Here is a 24390-nt window from a genome sequence, read left to right on the forward strand (position 1 = left end):
GGTGACACAAATGCTTAGAAATGATCTCTTATTGGAGAACTGAGATTTTGTAGCCCAGCTTTTTTTGGGACTACCTAGAAAAATATAGAAAGAAAAAAATTAAAGACGAACTGGGGAGAAGGTAATGTGGAAAGTAAAGGAGGAGAAGTTTAAATGAAGGTGGAAAGTCTTTTTTGGGTTATTGAGTGATCCTGGAATAGTAAAAAATTCTCAGTGTAGTTATGGAAAAATAACCAATAGTAAGAGAATATAACTCCAATAGGGTGTTGGATTGTTGGATTATTAGAGTGCCATAGGACTCGCTACTATCCACATAACTCTCCCGAAATATTTTCTACTCAGATATTTTCCACTCCTTATAGCTTAAGAATTGAAGTCAGCCGTGGTGCCTGGTGGGCTCCATCAGAAGAGCATGTGACTCTTGATCTTGGGGTCATGAGTTTGAGCCCCACATTGGGTGTAGAGATTAAGTACTTAAATAAATAAACTTGAAGTGAGCCTTAGAGAATATTAAGTCTAACTCCTTAAACATGTAATGCCGGTTTCTCCCTGACTGCTAACGAGCAACAGTAGATAAAACAAATTGAACAAGCCTCTCATGAACAGTAACGCAAAATTCAAATATTTCTTTATAATAGCTTACATATCTTTTGAGATATGGAAACCTGTATAATATGGCCATGTGTTCTATTTGATAAAATAATTACATGATTACAAGACAGTAAATTATCAGTATTTTGTGCATTAAGCAGAAAGCACCATGATGACTAAATATATAGACCTGAACAAGTCCTAGACCCACTATGAACATGTTCATTCTTTTGAGTCAGCAAATGCTTTTTAATTGAACACTGCTCTATCCCAGATCCTGTGTCAGTTATTCGGGATACAAACAGAAGTAAAACTCAGGGCACAGAAGTGTTACCTAATTTTTTTTTAATGTTTGTTTATTTTTGAGAGTGAGAATGAGAGAGAGTGAGCACGAGCAGGGGAGGAGCAGAGAGAGAGACGGAGACACAGAATCTGAAACAGGCTCCAGGCTCTGAGCTGTCAGCACAGAGCCTATCCCGGGGCTCAAAAACTCACAAGCTGTGAGATCATGACCTGAGCCGAAGTTGGGCACTCAACCAACTGAGCCAATCAGGCACCCTTAACCTTTTTTTTTTTTTTTTTTTTTTTTTAAACTAAGGACCTAATATTCTTTCTCCCTCTTCCCCCTGAGCCCCATATTTTGGGTTATTTTAACCTGAAATTGTATTTATTAAATTGATTTTCCCATTTAAAAAATTTGAATTGATCATAGTGGTTACCATGAAACAACCTTCAGTGAGTCAAGAGATTTTTAGCCCAAACGGGTGCCTGGGTGGCTCAGTCTGTTGAGTGTCCAACTTTTGACTTTGGCTCAGGGCATGATCTCACAGTTCGTGAGTTTGAGCCCTGAGTCCAGCTCTGTGCTGCCAGTGTAGAGCCTGTTTGGGATTCTCTTTTCTCCACCCTCTCTCTGCCCCTTCCCCACTCACACTCACAGGTGCGTGTGCATGCTCTCTCTCCCTCCCCCTCCCTCTCCCTCTCTCTCCCTCTCTCTCTCCCTCTCCCTCTCTCTCCCTCTCTCTCCCTCTCTCTCCCTCTCTCTCTCTCCCTCTCTCTCTCTCTCTCTCTCTCTCTCTCTCTCTCTCAAAATAAGTAAACTTTTAAAAAAAATTAACCGAAGCAATCTTACCTGGAGTAAAAGTTTGATTTTCTTTAGGTGACTTTTTTTTTAATTGAAAGCATCTCACAGTTCCATTTATTAATCTTTTCTAAGGGCTTGTGTATCTCATGTCATCTGTGGATGACATGTCCTTTTCAGGTTTAACATTCTGATTCCATAAAATGTTTACTGAACCCTTTTTTTTTTTAATTTCTTAATTTTTTATTTATTTTTGAGAGATCAAGCACTAGCAGAGGAAGGGCAGAGAAAGAGGGAGACACAGAATCCGAAGCAGGCTCCAGGCTCTAGGCTCTGAGCTGTCAGCACAGAGCCCTATGCAGGGCTCAGACTCACAAATTCTGAGATCATGACCTGAGCTGAAGTTGGATGCTTAACCCACTGAGCCACCCAAGCACCCCACTAAAGCCTTTTGCCCTGTCTTTGTCCTCATTTACATTTTTTTTAATTATTAAAAAATAATAAATTTTTTACAATTTATTTTTGAGAGGTAGAGAGCAAGCAGGGGAGGGGCAGAGAGAGAGGGAAACACAGAATCCAAAGTAGGCTCCAGGCTCTGAGCTGTCAGCACAGAGCCCAATGCGGAGCTTGAACTTACGAATTGTGAGATCATGACCTGAGCTGAAGTCGGTCATTCAGCCGAGACACCCAGGCGCCCTATGTCCTTGTTTAGTAACATTTAATAGTAATAGTAATTTTTATATTAATATATATTTATAATATATTTTAATTATTAATACTAAATTATTAATCACAGGCTATGTGATTAAAATTTAACTACTTTATCTTGTAAAGCTAGCCCTGATACTTTGGTAAGATGGAAGGATGGGAATTCTTTTAGGTCACAGTTAAATTTCTGTGCTCTTAGAAAACATCTGTATTTGAAAATCAAAATAATCTGGTTGTTGTATAGATCACTAAACAGGCTATGGCAAGAATATAGTTAGTTTGGTAGTATTGGAGAATTTGAATTCTGTTGAGTAGGAAATCTTTTTTCCTTTTTTTTAACGTTAAAGTCTATAGGAATAATATGCTTGATGTTTCCAGTTAATGTTTGCAGGGAGATGGCATATATCATATTAGAGTTTAAATGATGCTGAAAGTAATCATTCTTTTTATGATACCAAAGACTATTCTTTTCAGAAGAAATTTGCAAAAATGAAACTTTGGCTTGGAAATAGATATACCATTTTTTCTCTGTTTCTGAAAGCTGTATGTATCACTGTTTTAATAATGAAATTATATTTAAATACATTAACATAGCTTAGTATATAGAGTCCTTTTTTTTTTTTTTTTAAGTTTATTTATTTTGAGAGAGAGAGAGAGAGAAAGAAAGCATGGGAGGGGCAGAAAGAGAGAATCCCAAGCAGGCTCCTCAGTGTCAGCTGTCAGCGTAGAGCCTGAGAACTAGGAGATCATGACCTGGGTTGAAACCAAGAGTCATACACTTAACTGACTGAGCCACTCAGGCACTCCTAGAGTACTCTATTTTGAATAGTTTCGCAAATCAGAAAATATTTCATACATGTGTTTGAGTTGCTTAAAGTAAGAAAGATGTCAGGTTAGGTTCTTGGTCTTAATCAGTTTAATGGCCTTTTGGAAGTGAATATTGTGACTTTTGATGGCTTTTACTTATTTCTGCTTTATTAGGGTCAGTCTTTAAAAACAATTGTAGACATCTTAAGATATTTTTAAGCTTTTTCAGATATATACATTTAAACTTTTTCAGATATATATATAAATGTTCTGTTCCCCGCCCCCATGCCAGAAGTTTAAGTTGGTAAGATAATTTTGTTTAATTATAGGTAATTACTGGGGTTTAGGACTCTGTTGATCATTGCCATTTGCCCAGTGCCTTCCAACAGTGTAGTAGCAATTCAACAAATATTTGTAATGAATATTTGTTGTTGAATGAATCTTAGTAAGGGGAAAGACAGCAGAGAGAAATTGAGGTGTTCTTGTGTCTGTTGACTATCCAGCCAGTGTTTTAATCACTTTGGAAGCTTCTTCATTTCTAATTTGTTTCTGTAGGGAAATCCTATATGTCTTCTGATTCTGAAGTGTGACTGATTACCAAATTATGGTTGTCCTTTAATATTTTCTTCTCAATTGTTCTATTCCTTGAGTTTTTCTCTTTAAAAATAGTGTTTCTCAAAAAAGTATTTCTCTTCAGTCCAGTTCTTTGGGCCAGTTTTGTAGATTAATGTATCTTTAACTATATTAAAATCAAAAGTGATTCATGAGGGATTATTCTCAGAAACAAGGTGGCTATAGTTAATCAGTGAATTTTTGTATTTGGCCTTATTCTCTTCTCTCTCTTTAGTTATGATAAGTCATAATAGCTTCACGTTTTTTAAACGTTTATTTGTTAGAGCATGAGTAAGGGAGGGGCAGAGAGAGGGGGGGGGATAGAGAATCTGAAGCAAGCTTTATGCTCAGCACAGAGTCTGACACAGGGCTTGATCCCAGGACCCTGAGATCATGATCTGTGCCGAAATCAAGAGTCCGATGCTTAACCCAGGTGCACATTTTAGCAAGAGATGCTTATATGCACATTTTAAAGTTTGATTTAGAAAATATGAATATCAATTTTTCCCCATCATATGAATACATTAGTATTGGCATATTCTAGATCTGGTAGGGTTCCTCCCCCCGCTGCCCCACTTCTCCATTTGGCCGGATCACAGAGTATTTATTGATCTTTGGCTGAGGAGGACAATTTCTTTTATAGAAAATATTTAGTGTTTTGATTGAAGTTGCCTCCTTTGGAGTGAAATAAGTAACAAAATGTTAATTTAATGAATCTTAAGAGAGATTTTCTCCTTTAAAAGAAACAAAGAGTAGGGAACCTGGATTTAGTTCAGTTTTTTAAATTTTATTTTTATTTTTTAAACATTTTATTTTTAAGTAACCTCTACACCCAACATGGGGCAGGGACTTCAAACCCTGAGATCAAGAGTCACATGCTGTACTGACTCAACCAGCCAGTAGAACCCCTAGTTCAATTATTTTAAAAAAGAAGTTGAGTTTTCTAGAGAATATCCTATCAGCAAACATTTGGTTGCTACCTACCTTTTGAAAAGTCATCACTGGGGCGCCTGGGTGGCGCAGTCGGTTAAGCGTCCGACTTCAGCCAGGTCACGATCTCGCGGTCCGGGAGTTCGAGCCCCACGTCGGGCTCTGGGCTGATGGCTCAGAGCCTGGAGCCTGTTTCCGATTCTGTGTCTCCCTCTCTCTCTGCCCCTCCCCCGTTCATGCTCTGTCTCTCTCTGTCCCAAAAATAAATAAACGTTGAAAAAAAAAAAAAAATTAAAAAAAAAAAAAAAAGAAAGAAAAGTCATCACTATCAGTTGTTTTTCAGGTGTTCCACAGTAGTGTCTTTATGATGGGATTTGTCATTAATCACGAGTGAATGGAGAGGATTTTTTCCTTGGTTTGGACCCTCTTTAATAATGGAAAGAAATTGCTGCTTGGCCCAGGCAATAAAGTCATCTACAGACTGTTTTTTGTTTTGGGTGTTGTTGTTGTTGTTGTTGTCACATATATGTATAGATATTTTTTATAAGTAAGCTCTACGCCCAATGTGGGGCTTGAACTCATGACCCCAAGATTGAGTTGCATGCTCCACCGACTGAACCAGCCAGGCACCCCTGTATTTTTTTTAATTGAAGTGTAATGAACACACAGTGTTATATTACTTTCAGGTGTGCAGGATGATTCAGCAGTTAAGTGTAGTTCCCTGCTGTCACCAAACAATGTTCTAACAATACCTTCAGATTATTTTTTTTTAATTATTATTATTTTTTTTTTAGCGTTTATTCATTTTTGAGACAGAGAGAGACAGAGCATGAATGGGGGAGGGTCAGAGAGAGAGGGAGACACAGAATCTGAAACAGGCTCCAGGCTCTGAGCCGTCAGCCCAGAGCCCGACGCGGGGCTCGAACTCACGGACCATGAGATCATGACCTGAGCCGAAGTCGGCCGCCCAACCGACTGAGCCACCCAGGCGCCCCAGATTATTTTTGAAGCCAGACTGTTTGTTTTCTGTGATGAGTTACCTCTGAGGGGATTAATTGTAAATGTGACAGCCATCTTGATGCCACTTTCTGGAGTCCTGGTCTCCTTCAAAGCTGGGCTTTGTTGTATGCAAAAAGATGTTGGCAAGCCTGGGAACACTTCATTAAAAGGAAGCAAATTTCTGAGGAAATTTACTTGAAGAGTTTTATTCATTCATATCAGAACTCTAATGCACATAAGTTTTCTAAGCACTTAGTGTACAAGGTTATTTTCCAGACCTCTTATTTATTATATTTTTTTTAACAAGGTCTTGATGATTCCCCTCCCAACCCACAGATCCTCTTAGAGTTCTTTTACTGAAGGAAATGACTTGATCACTGTCTAGTTGATCTGTCTTTGATGTTATTTCTTCAAGAAGTCTGAAGTTGGGCCCTGAATACTGATTTACCAGAATGAATAGTTAAGTGAGAGATTGGAAGCTAGAGCGAGTTCTTGCTGTAACATGCCCCCCTCCCCCCACCGCTCCCTGCATTATTAAAGAGGAGGTTGGACATATTCCCGAGTAACAGCGCAAAAATCTCACACCCTGGTCAGACCAATGTGAAAACAACTGCTGGGGCTGGAAGTGTCCTTCCTCTGTCTGCAGCTGAAATTGGGGGAGGGACAAACCAATAATTATTTTACCCCTCCTTATCTGCCTGCTAGAAGGCCTGTTTCCTGCCCTCATGGTTTCTGCCTAACAGATGGTGTTTCTTTTTTACAGCATTATGATCCTGGACTTGTTGTGGTGATGGTAAACTTAGCAGTGGTAATTTTTTATTTTCAGACTGAATTACTCCTTTTGTCATCAGTGCACCAATATGTTAGGCTTACTTTCTCTGTTGTAGCCTTCATCCTTCTGCTTGGTCTTTTTCATTTTCCTTTCCTTTCCTTATGCAACTTGTCTGATCCTTGTTCATTAAAGGGTAATGTTAAGAAGGGATGTATCTGTTTGTGTTAGAACTGCCAAAAAAATCAGTTAAAACATTAAATTCTAATACTGTCAAAAACTTGATTTCCCCACAATGTAATGGGCACTAGCACTTGCTACTGCAATTTATAAATAAATTAAAACAAACTTTGACTGCCTTAGGAGGCAAAAGTACTAATGCAGAGTTTATAAACAGGGGTTTACAGAGGTAATGAATTTGTACCAAAACTTTCTTGATTCTTGCAAAACAAATTCTGACAGACTGAAAAAACCAAAACAAAACAAAAAAAAGGAAATTTCTTTGACATTTCTTTTCAATTCTTTCATTGGACCATTTGTGTATTTTACCAGTAAATCCCTGATTGAGACGTTATGAAAGTGATATTGCACCTAGGAAGTCATTTTTATAACCTGTCTTCAATTTGGTCCTTTTGCTAAAGATTGCAGTCACTGCTTATTTATTATACCATTGGGCATAAGGTAGTAATGCATTTTCATTTTGATTAACTGGCAGTCTTTAACAGTATCTAAAAGAAGTCTGTATTTTAGAACTTTTTTCTCTTTTTTTTTCTGGCATGAAATGGTCTTTATTAACTTCAACTTTCACTGTTAATTATTCCTAATTATCTCCTTATTTATTGTTTGAAAACAATAATGAGATATTGGTGATAAGTAAACTTCTGAATTTGTTTTTCATTATGTTTTAAAGACAAAAATTACACACAAGTATGGAGCAACTGGATATGAGTGGTTGCCAGTCACTTAGAGAATAGTTTCTTCTTTTTTCTCCAGGACTCCAGTCATGAATATGGCATTTATTTAGCTATTTATTTATTTATTTATTTATTTATTTATTTATTTATTTTTAATTGGTTTTGGTAATACCTCAGATTTAGCCTGACAAAACTCATCTTTTAGCCCAAAGGTATAATACATATGTGTGTATAACAACAACAAAAACACAAAACAAACAAACAAAAAAACAATTGTTTACACCAGCCTGAGTGAAATGATGAGGGAAGTAAACATTGTGTTTTTTCACTAAAGGTGTGCAACGGATAAGGTAAGTAAGTCCTCTTTTCAGTGGGCTTACATCACAATAAAAAGCGCAAGTTGTGATGTAAAACAGCTGTGGTAGTAAAGTGCTTGTCTGCCCCATTTTGCTTTGTTTGGCTGGTTATGAGTGGATTAAATATACATTTAAAAAAATCTCCAGCATAGATTGATTAGTTAAAAGTCAATTTTCTTCGCAACTAGTCCTTTTCACAGCTTACCGATTGCTATAGCCAGTGTTAAATCCACTCTGGAAAATGGGATCTCAGAGCACCAGTTTAAAAGTAAAATTTGTCCCTAAGGGCAACTAACTGTTGCTTTTTATTTAAAAATTTTTCACAGCCCCAGTTAATTGTAAAACATCTTTTGAAAACAAAAAAAATATTAAACATGCTGAGTTGCAGTTACCTAGTTGCAGGTTTCCTGTATCATGTTTGAAACAGTGCCCTTTTATTTAAGCATGTAATTTGAAGTATTTATTACTGGTTTTAAAAGTGTATGTGGGGGGATGTCAGTAGATAGTAAGAGTGAAATGATTCTTAATGGAAAGTTATTTGGGGGTCTTTTTAAAAAGCAATTTCTAAAGTTTTTGATTTTAAACCTCCTGGTGCCATTGCTTAGAAGTGCTTTGCATTATTTATTTAATTTTGCCATAGTAATCTGGAATTATTTCCAACTGGAACGTCAACTAAGGTGGTTAGTTGGGCTTAAACTGGGAGAGGTAGGTTTGGTCGTAAGCTGTGAGAATGGCTTGTGTTTGGTTCACTGTAGCTTTCTGGTCTCTGCACTCCAAGGCAAGATCTCTAACCACCCAAACCCAATGTATGAAGTGAACTGTTGGCTTAGCTTTGCCTCTTACCTTGATTATGTGTTCCTGTTACAGGGAGAACAGATCCCATTCCGATTGTCGTCAAATATGATGTCATGGGCATGGGTCGCATGGAAATGGAGGTAAATTGATCTCGTTAGTTTATTTTTTTTAATGTTGTATTTATTGGTATTCCAAATTCAGATGCTAATGCAAGAATACATTTATCACAGTACTCCAATGTTTATAGCAGCACTCTCAACAATAGCCAGATTATGGAAAGAGCCTAAATGTCCATCAACTGATGAATGGATAAAGAAATTGTGGTTTATATACACAACGGAGTACTACGTGGCAATGAGAAAGAATGAAATATGGCCCTTTGTAGCAATGTGGATGGAACTGGAGAGTGTTATCCTAAGTGAAATAAGCCATACAGAGAAAGACAGATACCATATGTGTTCACTCTTATGTGGATCCTGAGAAACTTAACAGGAACCCATGAGGGAGGGGAAGGAAAAAAAAAAAAAAAAAAGAGGTTAGAGTGGGAAAGAGCCAAAGCAATAAGAGACTCTTAAAAACTGAGAGCAAACTGAGGGCTGATGGGGGGTGGGAGGGAGAAGAGGGTGGGTGGTGGGTATTGAGGAGGGCACCTGTTGGGATGAGTACTAGGTGTTGTATGGAAACCAATTTGACAATGTATTTCATATATTTAAAAAAAAAAAGAATACATTTATTAGAATGTAATTTTAGTGTTTTTCTTTGGTCATTTAAAAATATATTGTACATTCTGGGGTGCCTGGGTGGCTCAGTTGGTCGAATGTCTGACTCTTGATTTCAGCTCAGATCATGATCCCAGAGTCACGGACTCAGCACTGAGCATGGAGCCTGCTTAAAATTCTCAGGGCACCTGGGTGGCTCAGTCCGTTAAACATCTGACTCTTGATTTCAGCTCAGGTCATGATCTCACAGTTAGTGAGTTCAAGCCCCGCATCAGGCTCCTTGCTGACGGTGTGGAGCCTGCTTGGGATTCTCTCTCTGCCCCTCCCCACTCACATGTGTGCTTTCTCTCTCAAACTAAGTAAATAAACTTAAAATTTCTCGTGGTACCTGGGTGGCTCAGTTGGTTAAGCGTCTGACTTCAGCTCAGGTCATGGTCTCACAGTTTGTGAGTTTGAACCTACATCAGGCTCCCTGCTGTCAATTCAGAGCCCGCTTTGGATCCTCTGTCTCCCTGTCTCTCTGCCCCTCTCCCGCTTGCACTCTTTCTCTCAAACATAAAAATAAACCTTTAAAAAATAAATAGAAATTCTCTCTCCCTCTGCCCCTCTCCTGCACTCATGTGTTCTCTCTAAAATAAAAAGTTAAAATATATATTTTTTAAAATTTTTTAAAAATTGATTTATTTTGAGAGAGAGACAGTGCAGGTGGGGAAGGGACAGAGAGAGAGAGAGAGAGAGGGAGGGAGGAAACCCCAAGCAGGCTCTGGACTGGCAGCACAGAGCCCAACGTGGGATTCGAACCCATGAAACTGCGAGGTCGTGACCTGAGCTAAAACCAAGATTTGGATGCTTACCTGACTGAACCACCCAGATGCCCCCCAAAATATATATTTTTTTTACATTCTCACCTACTGCTGCTTTTGAGGCAGGTAGATGACAGATAATTCCCCTATTTTAACAGAGGCATAAAGAAGTTGGATGTTGCGGTTTTGTTTTGTTTTGTTTGTTTTTTGTTTTTTTTAGAAGAAAGCGCTTGCAAGCAAGGGAGAGGCAGAGGGAGAGGGAGGGAGAGAACCCCAAGCAAGCTCCATGCTCAGCACTGAGCCCTACGCAGGGCTCAATCTCCTGTCCCAAGCTGAAATCATGCATTGGATGCCTAACTGACTGAGCCACCCGGGCGCTCCACGAAGCTGAATGTTTTGCCCAGGGTTGTACCACAAGGCAAGATCAGACTTCAAACCCAGACCCTGGTGCTCATTTCATTAGCCGTTGTTGTTCAACTCTAAAAATGTTTGTTGTGGTAGAAGCTTTGCCCATGTGTACAGCTGTCATCTGTGATACCTTCTTTTCATTGCCTAAAATCTTTTCTCCATTCATTCCTAATTCTTTGGCATTAAACGTCGAAGTAAAGTCTGTTATTATCAAAAATGTGCCTGTTGGGAACCACCAGCACAAAAGGATTAATTAGCTATTTTGCACACATATTTCTTGTGAGGTGACAATAAAGCAAGAGGTGGCTGAGTATAATATGAAGTTTTTAATTTTCATGCAATACCGTAGTACAAATGACTTTTTAATAGTTAATTGGGGGGTTGTTTAGGAATGAAGACTAATTATATCTATTTTTGTGAAGCTTGATTATGCTGAAGATGCTACCGAACGGCGCCGTGTCCTAGAAGTAGAAAAAGAAGACACAGAAGAATTGAGACAGAAGTATAAGGTACTTAAATGAAGCCAGTCTTGCATGTTGGGTGCTCACACTGAAAGAGGTACTTGTTTTGGTGAAGAGGATCTCTTTTGATTACAGCATTTATTTGACATTTGGTGATGATTAGTAGTAGGCCTCAGGTTTCTGTTACTTGCCTATTGGTTGCCTTTGTAAAAACTATAGAGCTAATACTCTGTTGGGATGATTGCATTTGTATTTGAAAACACAGTGCCTGGTACACAGTAGGTGGTAGTAGCAGTAAAAATTGTTATTCAAGATTCCTTTGGGAACTTGAAAGTATTGCTAAGCCTTTTATTTTTCAGCAGATTAGGTATTTTAAGAATAATAAATTGAGAACTTTAGTATTTTCCTTTTTAAAGGATTAGTTATAGAAAACTGCAGTTTAAACCATATTGTAAGTTAGCTTTCAAATAGACTGGCCAGGGAACATGCCTTTCAGGATGTACTATGCCCAGTCTCTACCAAAAAAATAGGTAAATTTGAAGATAAGAAACAAGTTAAGATTATTGGTCATGATCCTTAAAGTGGGAAGCGGGAAAAAGGATTTATTTTTAAAAATCTGTTCTACCATACAAATATATACAACACAAAAACTGAACTGTAAGGAGAAATTTTATATTTACCACAATAGTGGGAGATTTTAATGTATCTCCTTCAGTAACTGATTTAAAAAGTAGGAGAAAAAAAAATCAACAAAAGACATTTGAAAGATTTGAATAGTACATTAACAAATTTCACCTAATGGTTGGTATAGAACTATGAATCCACAATCACTGAAAATCAAAAATTTTGAACATATATGGAACATTTATTTAATCAAAATTTTCTACCATAATCTGTGTCATAAATAAAGTATCAACAATTTTGAAGAACTGAAATCAAGCAAGCCACAAAGCAACCAAGTTTTAAAATAAAAGGTATGATTTAAAAAAAACAAAACCAAACCTTGTTATATTTTGAGAAAATTATTAGTTTCCAGTCAGTGGAAGAAAAATTCACAGTGGTAACTGGAAAATATTTTGAACTGAAAGATACAAATACTGTATTTCACAATTTATAGAAGTAGCCTTAAGTAACATATTTTAATTTTTTTTAATTTTTGATGCATTTATTTACATATTGTTATAAATATGTGCTTCATTCACTAATTTACACACTCTTTTTTAATTTTATTTTTTTAGTTTATATCCAAATTAGTTAGCATATAGTGCAACAATGATTTCAGGAGTAGATTCCTTAGTGCCCCTTACCCATTTAGCCCATCCCCCCTCCTGTACCCCTTCCAGTAACCCTTTGTTTGTTCTCCATATTTATGAGTCTCTTGTGTTTTGTCCCCCTCCCTGTTTTTATATTATTTTTGCTTCCCATCCCTTATGTTCATCTGTTTTGTCTCTTTAAAGTCCTCATATGAGTGAAGTCATATATTTGTCTTTCTGTGACTAATTTCACTTAGCATAATACCCTCCAGTTGCATCCACGTAGTTGCAAATGGCAAGATTTCATTCTTTTTGATTGCCGAGTAATACTCCATTGTGTGTGTGTGTGTGTGTGTGTGTGTGTGTGTGTGTGTGTGTGTGTGTGTGTGTATCTTCTTTATCCACATACCACATCTTCTTTATCCATTCATCCATCGATGGACATTTGGGCTCTTTCCATACTTTGGCTGTTGTTGATAGTGCTGCTTATAAACATTGGGGTGCATGTGTCCCTTCAAAACAGCACACCTGTATCCCTTGGATAAATACCTAGTAGTGCAATTGGTAGGTCATAGGGTAGTTCTCTTTTTAGTTTTTTGAGGAACCTCCATACTGTTTTCCAGAGTGGCTGCAACAGCTTACGTTCCCATTTAATTTTATTTTAATGTTTATTTATTTTTGAGAGAGAGGGAGTATGTATTTTGAGAGAGAGGGAGGGGCAGAGAGAGAGGGAGACACACAGAATCCGAAGCAGATTCCAGGCTCTGAGCCCGATGCGGGGCTTGAACTCATGAACCATGAGATCATGACCTGAGCTGAAGTCGGTCACTTAATCAACTGAGCCACCCAGGTGCCCCCCTCAAGTAATATATTTGATAGCAAATATATATCCTTAAATGCTGTGTTAGAGAAAGCAAGAAATGAAGTAAATGTTTCTCTCAGGAAGTTAGAGAAAGAATAGCAAAGTAAACACAAAGAAATAATAAAAGATTAAGAAAACAAAAATGAAGCATAAAACAAAGCCAAAAGTTAGCTGTTTGATGTACTTGTGATATTAAGAAAGAAAAGAGCTTAGAAAACCAGTATCCATAATGAAAAAAGACATTATTGCAGATGTAGTAGACAGCACTAAAAGATAAAAATATTATGAATAACTTTATTCCATTGAATGCAAAAATAAGATTTAAATGGACAAATTCCTAAGAAATAGAACTTGCTAAAGTATACTAAAAAAAAAAAAGAAAAGAAAGAAAACTTCAGTAGTTCTGTACTTATTATATAAATTGAATCTGTAGTAAAAAAGTCTTTCCAGAAAGCCCAATTAACTTCACTTAGTGAATTCTGTCAAAATTCATATAGGAAGTCACTTCAGTCTTAAGCAATAATTTCTAATCTTCCAGAGAATTGAAAATGAAGAAAAAACTCCCCGCTCATTTAGTGAGAGTCTAGTACCACCTTGATGCTAAATCCTGACAAGGATACTTACATGATATTCTGATTTAAAATACAGATGCAAATCTTAAAACACGAGAAATTACTGAACCAATTTAGGATGTATCAGTTACTCCAGGAATGCAAAATTGATTTAATGTTAGAAATACAGTCAACCACATTAAGAGATTAAAGGAAAAAAACTATATGATCATCTCAATAAATGTAAAAAAAAAGAAAAAAACAGTATATAACATTCTTCATTCATGCATGATGAAAAGTTTTGTCCAAATTGATAAGAAAGAACCTTCCTTAACCAGATAGAATGTTTACAAAAACCATATAGGAAACATCATACAGTCTTTAATTGGTCTCAAAATATTAATACCTGACCTAGGTGTTCGTGCTGTGAATAGAAAGTGTAAATCCTTTAGGTCCACCAGTGAACTGGTCTGAAATTCCAATCTCTTATTTGTTTATATCCTGATAGATGGCGAGTTTCTTGATGCATTTAAGAGACAGCAGGTAATGATAATAGTGAAATTTTTTTAGTTCCTGTTTCAAGGATGAAGACAGTTTTCTTTTTTTAATTCTTATTACTATTTTTTTTCTTAATGTTTATTTTTTGAAGGAGAGTTCACACGAGGGAGGGGCACAGAGAGAGGGGAGACACAGCATCTGAAGAAGCTCTAGGCTCTGAGCTGTCAGCACAGAGCCCGATGCAGGGCTTGAACTCATGAAACATGAGATCATGACCTGAGCCAAAGTCGGACACTTAACCAACTAAGCCACCCAGGCGCCCATATTTATTTATTTTTTTAAGTAATCTTTACACTCAACATGGGGCTTGAACTCCCAACCCCAAGATCAAGAGTTGCATGCTCTATGTTGGGTTCATGGGACAGTGCATACACTGGTGCTATTACTAATATGTTCTCTGCTTTTCTGTATGTTTGAAGCATCTTATAATTAAAAACTAAAAATAAATAGATAAAAAGAATCAACATACATGGAATAAAAAAAAAAAATTGCATGTTCTATCAGCTGAGCCAGCCAGGTGCACCATGCAGAGAACTCTTCCTATTTCTGAACTTTTCGCAGGGAGAGCTTAATTAGCCTCTTACCATCAAGGTCCTGAGGCCTAATCTTCAAGCATCTAGGGATTTCTCTGTCTTGTTGAGCTCAGCTCTATGTTAAATTTCTTGTGTTTTGGGGTGTCTGGCTGGCTCAGTTGGTTAAGCGTCCTACTTTTGGATCTTGACTCAGTTCTTGATCTCAGGGTCAGAAGTTCATGCCACGCATTGGGCTCCAAACTGGGCATAAAGCCTACTTAAAACGGGGGCGCCTGGGTGGCTCAGTCGGTTAAGCGTCCGACTTCAGCTCAGGTCATGATCTCGCAGTCCGTGAGTTTGAGCCCCGCGTCGGGCTCTGTGCTGACCGCTCGGAGCCTGGAGCCTGTTTCGGATTCTGTGTCTCCCTCTCTCTCTGACCCTCCCCCATTCATTCTCTCTCTCTCTCTGTCTCAAAAATAAATAAACGTTAAAAAAAATTTTTTTTTAAAGCCTACTTAAAATGAATGAATGAATGAATGATTTTTTAATGTTTGTTTTACCCAGGATTATAACATGGCGAAATCATCTTCATTCCCTTCCTTTTTTCCTTTCGTAGTCTCTTATCCCTACCCTTTTCTTTATGCACTAGTCAACCCTTTTGGACTGGCTTTAGCACTTTTTACTGAACCACTTTATTCAAGGCCACAAAACGCCTGTTTTTGCTAAGTCCAGTAGACTTTTTCAAACTTGTATTACATATTTTTAAAAAAATTTTTTAATATTTATTTTTGAGAGAGAGGGGTGCAGAGTGGGAGCAGGGGAGGAGCAGAGAGAGAGGGAGACAGAGAATCTGAAACAGCCTCCAGGCTCCAAGCTGTCAGCACAGAGCCTGACACAGGGCTCAAACCCATGAACCATGAGATCATGACCTGAACCAAAGTCGGACACTCAACCAACTGAGCCACCCAGATGCCCCCAAACTTGTATTCCATTTTGTTTCTTGGCAGCATTCAATACAATTGACCATTTTTTCCTCTTTAAAGCCTTTTCTTTTCTCTTGTTTTTGAAGATTTTATAGTTTCCTAGATTCCTCCTTCCTATCTCCCTTACTGCTTCTATATAGATTCCTTTTTGGTCCCTTCTTTTCTGCCTGAACTTTAGATGTTAGAGTTCTTCATATTCAGACCTGGGCACTCTTTTTTCTTTCTAACACTGTCCTTAGGCACTGAATGGTTATGACATTATGTTTCATTATCTTTCATTTGGTTCTTTTTTCATCCTTTAGGTTCTTTTTTATCTTTAGGTGTTAGCTTAGAAATCTTCCCTCATCACCCAATTTAAATAAATCCTCCACTCTACCTCATTCTCTTGTAACACTCTCTTTTATCATTTATAATTATAAAATTTTGTTTGTTCACTTTCTTATAGTCTGTCTACAGTACTGGGCAGAAGAGGCCTTGAGGAGAGAGACTGTGTCTATTTGCCCGTTTATATACTGTATTCAACATAATGCCTGACACATAAGTAGTCAGTAAATACGAGTTGAATAAATAATTTCTTTGAAATAAGGGGAAAAGCCAGATTTATTTGGTATACTGTCCAAAATAGAAATATTCTAGGGGTGCCTGGGTGGTCAGTACATTAAGTGTCTGACTCTTGGTTTTGGCTCAGGTCATGATCTCACAGTTTCATGAGTTCAAGCCCCACATCAGGCTGTGCTGGCAGCACAGAGCCTCCTTGGGATTCTCCTTTCTCCCTCTCTCTCTGCCCCGCCCCAACTTGCACTGTCTCTGTCTCAAAATAAAGAAACTTAAAGAAATATTCTAAAGACTACATTTTATGTATTGTTTTCAAGTAGAAGTCTTAGGCAGATGTATCTGATGGGAAGATCATATGTCTGAACCCTGGGTTTTTGTCTTTTGGTTTTTTTTTTTTTTTTTAAGTTTATTTATTTATTTTGAGAGAGGGAGAGCGTGTGTTCATGCACACGGGGAACGGGCAGAGAGAGAGGAAGAGAATCTGAAGCAGGCTCCTCACTGTGAGTGCAGAGCCTGACATGGGGACATGGGGCTCGAATTTACAAACCCTGAGATCATGACCTGAGCCAAAGTCAGATGCTTAACCAACTGAGCCACCCAGGTGCCCCTGAACCCTGGTTTTAAGGGAGGTTGAGAAAGTGAGTTTTCTGATTTCTATCTTGGGAAAACCAGCACTGATAAAGAAGGCTATCCACAAGTTGCTTAACAACCAGACAACATGAAACTACCCAGGCTGCTTAGCAGAAATGATGCTGAATGATTGAATATGGCAAAAATTACAGTGTGCTGTATGTTCACTTTGTAGTTTTAATAAATTTATCCAAACTAGCTCAATACTGACATTCCACAAAATACAGCAACCTTTTCTTGTTTACTGATTAAGTAGCTTATGTGAGAAATGGTAAATGATGGAACTGCCTTAAAAATGTATCCAGAAGATACGAAACTGAATAGAAGGCCAATGTCAGAAGGCTTTGAAATGAGACTTATCTTTAGATCTGTTAACTAGAGGAGCTACTAATTGTGAGACTAATATATCTACCCTTGCTGTAAAAGGCTAACAAGTAATCATTTGTCTTTTTTTTAATTTTATTTATTTTAAAGAGAGCGTGAGCGGGAGAGAGGGGCAGAGGGAGAGACAGTATCCCAACCAGGCTCCACTTTCAGTGCGGAGCCTGATAGAGGGTTCAATCCCATGACCGTGGGATTATGACCTGAGATGAAATAGAATCAGATGCTCAACTGAGTGAGCCCCCCAGATGCACCAGTAGTCATTTATCATTCCTTATCTATTATATATTCTTAAAGTAAGCTAGAGAAAAGAAAATATTAAAATCATAAGAAAGAGAACACAGGTGGCTCAGCCAGTTAAGTGTCCAACTTGGGCTCAGGTCATGATCTCATGGCTTGTGAGTTTGACCCCCATGTCGGGCTCTGTGCTGACAGCTCAGAACTTGGAGCCTGCTTCGGATTCTGTGTCTCCCTCTCTCTCTGTCCCTCCCCTGCTCACTCTGTCTCTCTCTCTCTCTCTCTCTCTCTCTCTCTCTCAAAAATAAATAAACATTAAAAAAAATTTTTTTAAAGAGAAGATACATTTACTGTACTGTATCGGTACTATGAGGTGATGTTACCTGTTTACAAGATGAATAATCTGTCAGTACCTACCTCAATATTGTCTTATATGACACACAATGTTGTAGCTGTTGTACTTATTATTAATACTGTAATCAAAAATAAAAAAGGTAGGGGCGCCTGGGTGGCGCAGTCGGTTAAGCGTCCGACTTCAGCCAGGTCACGATCTCGCGGTCCGGGAGTTCGAGCCCCGCGTCGGGCTCTGGGCTGATGGCTCAGAGCCTGGAGCCAGTTTCCGATTCTGTGTCTCCCTCTCTCTCTGCCCCTCCCCCGTTCATGCTCTGTCTCTCTCTGTCCCAAAAATAAATAAACGTTGAAAAAAAAATTTAAAAAGATAAAAAAATAAAAAAGGTAGAGGAGCCTCCGTGGCTCAGTTGGTTAAGCATCTGACTCTTGATTTTCGCTCAGGTCATGATCTCATGGTTCATTAGTTCAAGCCCCACATTGGGCTCTGTGTTGACAGCACGGAGCCTGCTTTAGATTCTCTCTCTCCTCTTCCTCTGTCTCTGCCCTGCTCTGCTCACACTCTTGCTCTCTCTCAAAAATAAGCAAACATTTAAAAAATGAAAAGCTAACATGAAAAAGAAATTATAAGGATTCATGTATTGATAATGAAGAAGCAGTAGTATGATTGCTTTATGGTGGCCTAATCAGTGCAGTTACTTCACAGTAGCCTAGACTATACACTAATGAATGCTTATAAAATTTTTATGGCATACCACATATTCATAATACATTACTGAAACATTGTTACATTAAAAAAAATACATGTATGTATGTGTATATATATATATATATATATATATTTCCCTGAGTTGATAGGTTGATACTCAGCTTCTCCAGTTATAAGAGAGCCATACAGTACATAATATAATTCTTTGAAAGCAAAGTTATAAAATAGTTAAGAAAACCAACACATTATTATTTTCCATCAAGTGTTGCTTACCTTATTCCTAAGTAAGGATAGGCTGTCCACTTCCATACAGTCTTGCACAGGATGTCCTACATTATGAGTACTTGGGAAATGATGATGACATAAAAACGTCTCTCAGAATTCTTGTCATATAGTTACTAGATTTTCACACAAAGACAGTAACACACATACACAGCAGATAAGTTTATTAACTATATGGCATGATGATTATATTACTGTTCATTAAGTGGAAGTGGATTATGATAAAGGTTTTCTTCATCTTCACATTGAGAAGGCTGAGGAGGGAAGAAGAGGGGTTGGTCTTGTATCAAGGGTAGAAGGAGGTAGAAGGGGAGGTAGGAGAAGCTGGCACACTTAGTATAACTTTATGGAAATACGTCATTATTTCTTATTTATTCATTCATTCATTCATTTATTTTGCTTTTTCATTTTCAAAAAAATGTTTCTATTCATTGTCTTCCGCCATTTGCTTTAATTTCAGTGCCTGTGTCCTAGATGGGTCCATGTGGTAAAAGAAGTCAAAAGCAGTCTTGAATAATCAGAACCCTTCTTCCAGATAGATTACTGCCAACTTGTTCTCTGGCACTGCTGCTTCTACATTTTCTTCCTTATTGTCTGGCTCTGGTGTGGAAGCAGTTGTCTCCATTGACTGGTCTTCTGTTAATCCCTCTGTTAGCTCTTGAATTTCTTCAAGATCCATATATTGCACCCTTCCCCACCACCATCACTCCCCCTCCCCCCCATTTACTATTTCTTCTGTGATTTCTGTGATTGGCTCTATTATAAATTCTGTGAAATCATGCACAACATCTGGACACAGTTTTCTCCGGCAGGAATTTATTGTTTGGAAATGTTATGGCTTTCACGGCTTTTTCTGTAACAACAATGGCATCTTCAGTGGTGTAATCCTCCCAGACTTTCATATTCTCTCTTTTGGGGTTCTCTTTCATAGTGTTCACAATCCTTTCTGTAGTGTACTGTGTATAATAACCCCGTGATCTAGAGGCTGAATTAAAGAGCTTGTGTTTGGGGGCAGAAAGACTACTTCAGTGCCTTTGCTGAATTCACCAGGTTCTGGGTGGCTGAGGGATTGTCCAGTATCAGAAGAACTTTAAAAGGCAGTCTGTACTGGCAAGGTACTTCCTGACTTCAGGGACAAAGCACTGATGGAAGCAATCCAGAAAAAGCATTCTTCTTGTCCAAGCCTTCTTGTACAACCAAAAGACTGATAGCTGGCGTTTATTTTTGCACTTTAAGGCTAGGGGTTGGGGTAGGGGTGGAGGTGGAAGTTAGCTTTATAGGTAAGGGCAGTCCTGATCATAAACCCAACTGTATTTGCATAAAACAGTAGTGTTAGCCTCTCCCTTCCTGCCTTAAATCCTGGTGTTTGCTTCTCTTTCTTGCTAATAAATGTCATGTGTGGCATCCCATCCCCAGAGTAGGACACTTTTATCTGCATTAAAAACTTGTTCAGACAGATAACCTTTTTCCTCAGGGATTTTCTTAATGGCATCTGGGAACTTGTCTGCTGCATCCTGGTTGGAAGAAGCCGCTTTTCCTGTTATCTTGATAGGTTTTGGCCAGATCTCTTTATAAAATTATCCAACCATCTTTTGCCTGCATTAAATTCTCTAGCTTTAGATCCTTCACCTTTTGCTTTAAGTTGTCATATAATCACTTCACTGTTTTTTAACCGTATCAGAGTCCGTATGTATTCCTTTCTTATAGCAATCCTAAACACACAAAAGCTTCCTTTTCAGTACGAGATTGAAAGGTTTTGCACAAAAAGTGCAGGGTTTTTGCACCTGCTAATTCAGCTGCGGTGGCACTTTCACAGGTTTTCTTTTTCTTTCTCTTTCTTTCTTTCTTTCTTTCTTTCTTTCTGTCTTTCTGTCTTTCTGTCTTTCTGTCTTTCTCTTTCTTTCTGTCTTTCTTTCTTTCTGTCTGTCTTTCTGTCTTTCTTTCTCTCTCTCTCTCTCTCTCTCTCTCTCTCTCTTTTTTAAATGGTCCTTACATTGGATTCATTTACCTTCAAATGTCAGGCAACCACTGTTGCTGATGTAAATCTATGGTATTTATCTAGCAGTTCACCTTTTTCTTGTAATGTCATGACTTTTTTCTGCTTGTGAGCATTTACAGCATCACTAGTGGCACTTTGTGTGGGTCCTGTGGTATTATTCAAGGTTTATAGTATTGCACTAAACATGATGAAAAATACACAAGAACTAGGAGAGATCACTTTTTACTGCAGTACCCAATTTGCTAGAGAGATGAACTGCTCATGCAGAGATGATTAACATCACACAGCATTTTAAGTGGATATTCTCAACACTTGAGCTCACCCCAGCAACAACAGGAGATAGCTGTGAAATTATTACAGTAGTACAGCATGTACTACAGTTCTTTATGCAGTTATGATTTAATACATCATCTTTACATTTGTTCACATTTCTCTCTGCCAGTGGTACCATTTAAGGTCTGTAAGTGTGTACATAAGTTTTGATAAATTTTAACTTTTTGTAATAGGTTTGCATGCGTTTTATGGTAATAAATGATAAACTAGTATCTACAAGTGTTTTATGCATTAATGACACACTGTTTTTTTTTTCTTTTTTTTTCTTTTTGGTATTTTTTAGACTATGTGGTTTATCTGCAAATTTTTTCAAATTGTTGCAGATCTCCAAAAACTTTCCAATATATTTATTGGAAAAAATCCTCATGTACGTGGACCCATGCAGTTCAAATTCATTCAAAGATCAACTGTACTCAGCTTGTTTTGAGATGTCTTTTGATGTCTAGCTTTTAAATGGAACTGCTGAGGCAAATTGGACCACCTTTTTGGGTCAGTCCCACAGTTGTGAGCCAAAACCTCATTAAGACCAGTGGATAACCAACATGTCTGTGTTGGCTTTTCAGATTAGCAGTGCAGCTTATTTGGAGAATAGCCTCTTAATATTTAATTCCATAACTAGCCACAGTCTCAAGTAATGCTTTTGCCTTAAAGTCTAAAAAAAAAGATGGGGCGCCTGGCTGGCTCAGTGAGTAGAGCATGTGACTCTTGATCTTGGGGTCAGGAGTTCAAGCCCCACATTGCTTGTAGAGATTACTTAGAAGAAAAAAAGTTAATTAAGTTGAGTATTGATATAGTTGCTCCAGCTTTATTTTGGCTAGTATTTGCCCGACATATATCTTTTTCTGTCCTTTAACTTCCAACTTTCTGAGTTGTTTCTTGAGTTTGGGGATATCTCTTGTGATCAACATGTAGTTGGATTTTGTTTTTCTGGTGATTTTTTTTTAGTACATCTACATTTCTTTTTTCTTTTTCTTTTCTTTCTTTTTCTTTTTTTCTTTCTTTCTTTCTTTTTTTTTTTTTAATGTTTATGTATTTATTTTGAGAGAGGGAGAGAGAGAATCCCAAGCAGGCTCGATGCTGTCAGTATGGAACCTGAAATGGGGCTTGAACTCAGCAAAACCATGAGATCATGACCTGAGCCAAGATGAAGAGTTGGACGCCTAACCAACTGAGCCACCCAGGGGTCCCAGTACCTTTACATTTCTTGTGATTTCTTATCTGCCTTTTTACTTTATATTTTGCTGATTTTTCTGTGCTGTCTTACCTTTATAAAATTGAAGTTTTCTTATTTTTTTCCCTTCACTATTTCTGTTCTTCTAATAATTACCCTTGGGAGTTTAAATTATGCTTAATTTAACAAAGTCTAAAGTTAACTCCATCTCATTAGAAGGACTTGAGAACATTTAAACTTTGAATGCCCTCTTCTGTTACATTTGGCTATATCAGCTAGCATTTTGCTTTTTATCCTTTTTCAGTCCTGCAAACTAGGTATTGTTTTTGTTATTATGTGTATATATGTGCGTGTGTGTATATGTATATATTTATATAATTTTTGTTATTATAATATATTTTTGTTTTTGTTATATATTGTGTGTATGTGTGTGTATATATCATATATTTTATTGCTTACCATTTACTTTCAGTATTTCAGACCTTTTTACTGGCATCATTTTCCTTTTTCCCTGAAGTATATTCTTAAGGAAACCGTGACATTCAGGTCCACAGTTAGAAACATGTTTAATACAGGGCTGCCTGGGTGGCTTGATTGGTTGAGTGTCTGACTCTTGATTTTGGCTCAGGTCATGATCACAGGGTCATGGAATCGAACCCCGCTTCGGGCTCTACACTCAGGGTGGAGCCTGCTTAAGATATTCTCTCTCACCCCACTAAAAAGGACAACTGTAGACCAATTTCCCTGATGAACATGCATGCAAAAATCCTTTTCTGTGCCTGCTATAATTTACTAAACTAATGTCATGACTTGTGAATTACAATCTATGATTTCAGAAATACTGCTCTATTAGGAAGGGGTTTTTTTTAATTAAAAAAAAATCTTTTTATTCATTTTTGAGAGAGAGAGAGAGACAGGCGTGTGAGTAGGGGAGGAACAGAGAGAGAGGGAGACACAGAATCCGAAGCAGGTTCCAGGCTCTGAGTTGTCAGCACAGAGCCTGATGCAGGGCTCGAACTTGTGAACCGCGAGATCATGACCTGAGCTGAAGTCGGATGCCCAACTGACTGAGCCACGCAGGTGCCCCTAGGAAGGTTCTTTTTAATGAATCTCTTGGTGGTAAAACTTTTTTATCTGGAGATGCCTTAATTTAATCACTTCTGAAAAATAGGTCATTTGGTATACATGTGACATGTATTTTCTCTAAGCACACGGTCTTCTACTTTACATTGCTTTTGAGTCTGCTGTCAGTCTGATTGTGGGTAATCTTTAAGTTTCTTCTGGGTATCTTAGGATTTGATGGTCTTTAGTCCTTTTGTAGTTTCATTGCAGTGTATCTAGGTGCACATTTTTATTTAGCCTCTGTGGTATACTTTGTGCTTCCTGTATCTGTGGAGTTGTGTCTTTAACTAGTTTGGAAAAATTCTCAGCCTTTATATCTTCAAATATTTTTCTCTCATCTATGCTATCCTGTTTTTCTGGGATTCCACTTGTACATGTGTAAATACTATATACTCTGTGGCTTCTAAACCTCTCTTGCATATTATCTGTCTCTGTACCTCATTCTAAGTAATTTCAAACTGACTTCTACCTCTTTTAGTTTACTACATCTTTTTTTTTTTTTAATTTTTTTTTTTTAACGTTTATTTATTTTTGAGACAGAGACAGAGCATGAACGGGGGAGGGGCAGAGACAGAGGGAGACACAGAATCGGAAGCAGGCTCCAGGCTCTGAGCCATCAGCGCAGAGCCCGACGCGGGGCTCGAACTCACGGACCGCGAGATCGTGGCCCGAGCTGAAGTCGGACGCTTAACCAACTGAGCCACCCAGGCGCCCCTACTACATCTTTTTTAAATTGACATATAAATTGAATACTGTAAAATTCATCTTTTTAAAGTGGCTTTTAGTATATTCCATAAGCTTGTACAACCATTGCTACAGTCTAATTCCAGAACATTTTCACTTCCCTACTGCATCTTTTTTGAGGTGTGTCTGGCCTGTTTTTTTCATCCATCCTCTAGGTAGCTGATTAATTTTTTGGTTTATTTTTTACGGTTCTTATTTGGTTCTTTCTGC

The 24390-nt window shown here is 37.9% G+C and overlaps 1 protein-coding gene across 6 annotated transcripts in view; it reads left to right on the forward strand.

Moving 5' to 3' along the window:
• Positions 1 to 24390, forward strand: part of GPATCH8 (G-patch domain containing 8) — a 99587-nt gene that overhangs the window by 49597 nt on the left and 25600 nt on the right. For 4 of the 6 annotated variants that reach the window (XM_047845532.1, XM_047845533.1, XM_047845538.1 and 1 more), the window contains 2 exons: positions 8632 to 8699; positions 10912 to 10998. In XM_047845532.1, the coding sequence (XP_047701488.1) occupies positions 8632 to 8699; positions 10912 to 10998 (155 nt within the window). Of the gene's footprint in view, positions 1 to 6488; positions 6534 to 8631; positions 8700 to 10911; positions 10999 to 24390 lie in introns of all 6 variants that reach the window. The other 2 variants (XM_047845534.1, XM_047845535.1) reach the window with 1 other exon arrangement.

Source organism: Prionailurus viverrinus, unplaced genomic scaffold (genome assembly GCF_022837055.1).
Source record: "Prionailurus viverrinus isolate Anna unplaced genomic scaffold, UM_Priviv_1.0 scaffold_35, whole genome shotgun sequence".
In the NCBI taxonomy this organism is placed as follows: domain Eukaryota; kingdom Metazoa; phylum Chordata; class Mammalia; order Carnivora; family Felidae; genus Prionailurus; species Prionailurus viverrinus.